We start from the raw sequence: 7103 nt of genomic DNA on the forward strand, positions 1-7103 counted from the left end.
CAGTAATGGTTAATGGTATTTGGGTAGAAGTTTGATTATTGATGTGAACGGCTCAACAAGAACTTGTCAATCATGAAGCTTCCCAAGACGAGGGCCATTGATTTAAATTGGGACGTGATGGGAGTCAGAGCGATTATGATGAAAATAGAGAAGGTTCTGTTGTTTTAAATTTACTGGGGAGGAACCATTTTAGACATGAATAGTAGTCTGAAGAATCCAAATGTTATGAAACGTTGCCTTACCTGTGAGAGTTCAGCATCAATAGACGCTATATCTGGATCTTTCGTTTCCCATGACTGCAACATATTCAGGTATTCTTTCAGTGATCTTAATTTGTAAAAATATATAACAATAAATGTTAGCTTCAATTTTAATATTTGCTGCTTCTGCACTATTGGGACGAGATTTTGTAGTTGATAAATGGAGTTTTCAGATAAAAAAAAAATAATGGTTTTAATTGATTTTTTTTTGTCAATTCTAATAAATTACAATGTTAGCTTCCAAATTATGCAGTCGAAATTACCTAAATATTACTGAATTATTAAAAAAAAAAAATTTAATCGTGTTAGCAAGTGAAGAAATTGCCGCCACCTTGTTTAAATTGAAACATGCAATGTACTTACGCTAATTTCTCTCGTTGGGTTTTGTAATTCAATAACAACTTGTTTGTCTCGAGCACTTCCAACCGCAGATTAGCATCAGTCGCCTCCTTTGAGACCCGGAAATCGCTCGGGGTCATCAGCAAAACATCCGAGTCTTTTTCCTGAACTGGACCAGGACCAGCATTCTTGGCTAATGGATTCCCAGACTGAAGTTTTGTATCGGGCTGAACGTCTACTAGCTGCGGCTCGGGAGAAAGAACCAGTCGGCTTGCAGGAGAGAGTCTTTCAGATGAATTCTCGGGAGGAGTCTGGTTCATTTTAATCAGCCTCTCTGGCCCTTCTTCAAATCTAGGTTTGACCAAAGGTTTTTCAATCGTAAACTGTAAAGAAATGAAATTTTAAATTCAAATTCATGTCAAATCCTGGTGAAAATGAACAAACGGTGCAGTTTTAGGCTTTAATATATGTACATTTGAGTTCTGCAACCATACAAAAAAAAAATACAGCAAAATGTCACTTTAAATGTAAGATCCCTTAGCACATTGAAAAATAGGGTGGAAGGGATGTCACTTGATGTATGATCCCTTAGCACAATGAAAAATAGGATAGGGGAACTTACTTTGAATGTAAGATCTCTTAGCACAATAAAAAAGTAGAGGTATGTCACTTTATAGGTGAGATCCCTTAGCAAAATGAAAAAAAAGTAGGGCATGTTACTTTAAAAGTAAGATCCCTTAGCACAATAATAAATAAGGTCGAATGTGGGATTTTTCTTTAAATGTGAGATCACTTTTCAAATTAAAATATTGGGTGGAGAGATGTCACTTTAAATGTAAGATTCCTTAGCACATTGAAAAATAGGTTTGGTGGGGAAGTCACATTACATATAAGATCCCTTAGCACAATGCAAAATAGGATAGGGAGAAATAACTTTAAATAGAAGATCCCTTACCACAATGAAAAAAAAGTAGAGTATTGTCACTTTAAAGTTAACGTCCCTTAGCACATTGAAAAATATGGTGGGGGATGTATGATCCCTTAGCATAAGGAAAACTAGAGTGAGAGGATATCTCTTTAAATATGAGATCCCTTAGCACAATTAAAAATAAGGTTGGGAGTGGGATTTTGTTATAAACACATTAAAAAATAGTAGGGGTCAGAGTGGACCTGGGAGCAAATAGCAATTAAAGGGTGGCTCCACACTCCCCAAAGCCTGCAAGCTGGGGCCTAACCACTGGATATAGTGTAAGGTCATATCCAGGACCACAGATATATATAGATAGGTACAGAGATTGAGAACGCACTAAAAATGTGGCTTCATTTCGGTACCTAACTTACCTGGGTGGGTTGCCTGTAGGCGGAGAAAAACCGTGTCACACAGACAGACAAACAGTAGGAAAATTTATAATAAGATATAACAAAAATAAAAAAAGAAATAATACCATCAAAATAGACAATTCTCACCTGATTTTCAATGTCTTTGGTTATAGCTTTTTCCATCTTGATAGGAATTTCGGGACTGAAAAAAGAAAAACAAATTGCTAACTTAGCGATACAAATCCGATACATGTATATATATATATATATATATTTAAAATATAATTATTTATTATTTTTTTATAACTTTTTACAAACGAAGCACACATTCGCATAAACACACACACACAAATACTTAAACACGCACACATTCACTCTTCAAACTAAACAAGTTTAACTCAGCACACACACACACACTCGCATAAACACACACACACACACACACTCGCATAAACACACACACATACTCGCATAAACACACCAATACACACAAACACAAAGTATTACTCTGTGTGTGCGTGCGTGCGCGCATGTAAACCAACCGGAAAAGCACGCCCACATTCACTCTTCAAACCAAACAAGTTTAAATCAACCAATGAAAAGGCAGCTACGTAACACACACTCCATAAAAGGTAAAAAAGGTTGTAACGTCGATTGCGATCTGTTTGATTTTTCCCGGAAAAATGTTAACCGTTCCACATCGATGGTCAAATTTTTTTTTTTTTTTTGCTTACATGGAGGTCAGAAGCGACTCGGGGATAAGGGTTATTGTGTGTATTGTCTATCTTGCTCCCTCTGTCCCCCTCTCTCTGTATGTCGCTCTGTCTCACGCACTCCGCCTCCTCCCTCCCTCCTCTCTCGACGTATTTTTAATCAAATTTCTATTTTCTAACGTCAATTTTAGATTTAAAAATTTGAAGGAAAACATGAATTACCTCCCTTTGTCCTTTCAAATTCCACTTCGTTTTTTGTTATTTTATTATGCAATAAATTGAAATATTGAATTTCAAGCGAAACCAATGATATCTACTGAATTGTCATGTCGCAGTACTGAACATATCCAAAAATTACGAAAAACGATGCTAGAAAATTAATCTTTTCATCAAAGAAATTTAAGAATGTAAACTGTGTCAAAATACTATTAGAAACTCACCGATGACAAAATTAAGTTTCTTATATGTATATTATATAAACTGTGTGAATCACTTTATTGCAGACTAGCATTTCAGCCCGGCGTTGCCCGGGTGTTTTGAGGTGTATGCTGAGCAAAACAAACAAAAAAAAACGGTCAATTTTTTTAACTTTGACCCCTATTATGACCCCTTAAAATTTATTGTTCAGGGCTCAAATAAAGTTATTAAGTTAGATCAATGTCCAAAGAACCTATATCTAAAATTTCATGTGTTTAGATCCAAAATTGTCGGAGGAGTTTGGTAGAGTTCTCAAAGGTCAAATCGTTGAACTTTGACCCCTTAATCGCAAAATTTCTGTCCAAAAACCAATCACATCGATTTTCCCCAAATCTCAGTACCCTGTATATCATATTTCGAGTCTGTAGGCTTAAAATTGACAGAGTTATTGCGTAGGGAAATGTAGATACACAGACACTTTCACTTTTATAGATATATATAGATAGATTAGTTAAATATGAATATTTCACTAAATATTCGTCAAAAAATAAAATTATATCATCAAAGGATTGCTTTAAGGTTTGTTATTTCTAAAAATGTTATTTAAATCCATGCGATATTCACAAAGTTATGGCATTTTATTCTTTATCGAAGAATTTATACTGTCCATCGCTTTTATTGCTGGTCTCTTTAAATGTTGTTTCAGGACAAAAAATACAATGTCTAATGATGAAAACCTTATTTTTAATATTTGTTTTTAAATATATTTTTATGTCATAGAATAATGAAAAAGAAGCACATTCTAGGTGCTAAGCCTCAAATAAATTATTTATCGACATATCCGCCATTTTTTAAAACAACCTTTTGTCTCCTGGGGAAATCAATCGTTTGATTTCAAAAAGAACATGGCTCTAGCAATATCAACTATATTCTCCACAAGGCATCTTTTGAAGTAAATTACTCTCCTCTCTCCTAAACTCCTCTTTTTAATATTGACCAGAGATATTCAATGGGCTTAAGGTCTGGAGAACACGGTGGTCAGGCCATGAGAGTTTCTCCAAAGAAGCCCATAGATTCAAGGAAGAGATTCCAACACAAAACCTATCAAAGAACACTGCCCAGCACATAAAGCACCTTGGTGCGAAAGTTCATAAAAGCTGGCCCAGCCATTTTAGAGTCCAAAGGGAACGAACTCACAGAAACACAGACAAAGTTCCAATATTGATATTCATCTCCGGAATACTCACCTGGAATTTTCTAGATCAACATCGTGGGAGTCGTCTAAAAACGACGGATAGAGAGGCTGTGGCCGATGTGTGGGAACCAATACTTCGGAAGTACTGAAAAAAAAAAACAAAAAAAAAACACAAACACAAGAGATGAGTAACGTGTACACTTTTTATTTATTTAAAACTAGCAGGGAGACCCAACGTTGCCTGGGATTAAATGATGATTAACGCTCCAATCGTCTGTTCCGTCTTTCATCGAAGGCATTCCGATATGAAACCTATCTAAGAACACTGTCGGCCACATGAAGTACATTCGTGTGAAATTTCATAAAAATCGACCCAGCCGTTTTTGAGTACATAGGGAATGAACTCATATAACGTTACTTCCCCACCTAACCTATTTTTCAATGTGCTAAGGGATCTTACATTTTAAGAGATATCCTCTCACCCTAGATTTCATCGAGTTAAGGGATCATACATCACCCCCCCATTTTTTAATGTACTCAGGGACGTTCAATTTAACGTGACAAAAAGTGTGTTATACTCACAATGATATTCTGGGGTCACCAACTGATATTTCGGGGAAGACGATTGGTCGGTGTCTGGTGATTCCTGAGTTCGGTGCCACTAAGGCTGACCTATGACATCTCGCAGCAATTGTTTTCTGGTGCCAACGGTGAGCAAAATGTCGAACCTTATTAACGATGGACACAGCTGACTGAGCAAGGAAAAAAAAACACAACGATTTTACACATTTAATTTTAACGTCTGCAGATTCAAAAAAATTATACGAAAATATAAAATTAGAAGCCATTTGCGATTAAAATGGACAGTTCTCCAAGATTTTTAAGAGGGGCCCTTTTCGGCTCCTAAATTCCAGTGAAGACCACTGAGTTTTCCTATTTACTTGCCTCCCCACGAGGGCAGAGTTAGGTCGGTTTTTAATGTGGGGAAAATCCAGTTCGCAAAATGAGTAACTCTGGATAAGAGCAAGAATAAAAATGGTCTCAGTCATGAAGGATTTCTCCTCCACTGACCGAGGACAGAAAAGGTGAAGTGTACCATCAGAACAGATACTACACTGTGATCTTGGCCCGAAGGTCAGATAGGTGCCAGCAAAAAAATTCAATGGGAAATGACTGCTGCGATAACGCAAATTCATCTGCAAAGTTTATCGGAACAGGTGGAGAGCATTAGAAACCTGGGTAGACTTGTTGTCACTCAGATTCCAGGGAACACCACAGATTGCTCTCAGAGAGAAATCTTTGATGACAGTCTGTGTGAAAACTCCTAGAGAATACAAATAATATTAATAATAGCAAGACCTGTGGAAATTCCAGAGGGTTCATTCATATGTAATATAATGATGTTGGCATTCTGCAGATGTTCAGTGTAAATGGAGACGCTCTGATATTATTGTAGCTCTTTTGTTAAAACTGCAAAACTATTTATCTAAGCTAGCTTGGCATAGCACGGTCGTAAAGTATGCGCTTCTTGGCAAAGTGCGATTGCAAAGTATGCTTAAATATGATATTTTAATTCGTGCAGATTTCGTATTGGAAGTACATAACAATTAAACGACCTGGATTTAAGCGTGACTCAGAAAATAACATACACACTATCATATTAATATATATAGACTAGCGAGAACTGTGGAAATTCCACAGGGGACTCATTCATATCTAATATATTGATGTTAGCGTTTTCTAAATATTCAACGCAAATGGAGACGCTCTGATATTATTGTACCTATTTACAATGCCTCCCCACGGGACAGAGTTAGACACCAGGGTCGTTTTTTTAACGTGGAGAAAAGGTACAAAAAATAAAAAAAATTGTCAGCATCTGAAGAACAGATACTACACTTTGATCTTGATTATTGTAGCTTTACTGTAAAAACTGCAAAAGTATTTATCTAAGCTAGCACAAACGCGGGGTAAAACCCAGTCGTAAAGTACGCTTAAATATGATATTTTAATTCTTGCAGATGTTGTATGGGTTAGGAATGAAGTTAGGTAGGTAGAAAGGTAGGTAAGTAGGAATGGCTGGAGGTAGTTAGGTAGAAAAATATGTATGTATGCAGGTAGGTAGGCAGAAACGGAGGTAAGTACGTGGATATGTAGACAGGTAGATGGGAAGGTAGATAGAAACGAAAGTAGGTAGATAGGAATGGTGATAAGTAGAAAAGTGGATAGATAGATAGGTAGTTAAGTAGGTAAAAATGTAAATTGGTAGGTAAGTAGATAGGGAGGTAGAAAGTGAGGTGTATAAGTAAGTAAACAGGCATATATATATATATATATATATATATATATATATATATATATCTTATCAATAAGATAAAAAGCTATAGCAAACATCTACTTTAACCACAGTTCCTGATTTCAAAAAAAGAAAAATTAAAAGATTCATCTGCCTTACTTTTAATGCTAGGTTTATTTATGGTGTCTTTTAAATTCAATAAAAACCCTCCTAAATTTGCTGATGAGGAGACCTTGCTTACCAAAAAACTATATCTAATTGTTCTACATAACTTCATGTATACCACAATAAAAAGCACGGATTTCCGAAACGATCGTACAGATAATTGATTTTGTTGTTGTTCCTTCTTATGAAACTGATTTTTAATTTAATTAAAATTTGATTTTTAAATTTTAAATTATAAATCACATTACTTAATATTGAATTAGCTCTAGGACATTTAACTATCTAGCTTATTATATATCTAAATTACAACGAGCTCTTTCTATTTCCTGTATTTTAATTGAACTAGTAATTTCACTGTTACATTAAAATACACTCAGCTCTTTAGACTATTGTTCTAA

General features: G+C 35.5%; 1 protein-coding gene across 1 annotated transcript; it reads right to left on the minus strand.

Annotated features, from left to right (window-relative positions):
- Positions 1-604: 604 nt before the first annotated feature.
- On the minus strand, positions 605-6235 carry LOC145270450 (uncharacterized). The gene is made up of 4 exons (XM_080126086.1): positions 4827-6235; positions 4297-4389; positions 2067-2121; positions 605-982 (listed from the first exon to the last, which is right to left on the minus strand). The coding sequence occupies exons 1-4, from the start codon at positions 5090-5092 to the stop codon at positions 620-622; spliced, it is 777 nt and encodes a 258-aa protein (XP_079982212.1). The 5' UTR covers positions 5093-6235; the 3' UTR covers positions 605-619.
- Positions 6236-7103: the final 868 nt, after the last annotated feature.

Source organism: Euprymna scolopes, chromosome 46 (genome assembly GCF_053919585.1).
Source record: "Euprymna scolopes isolate OS-2025 chromosome 46, ASM5391958v1, whole genome shotgun sequence".
In the NCBI taxonomy this organism is placed as follows: domain Eukaryota; kingdom Metazoa; phylum Mollusca; class Cephalopoda; order Sepiida; family Sepiolidae; genus Euprymna; species Euprymna scolopes.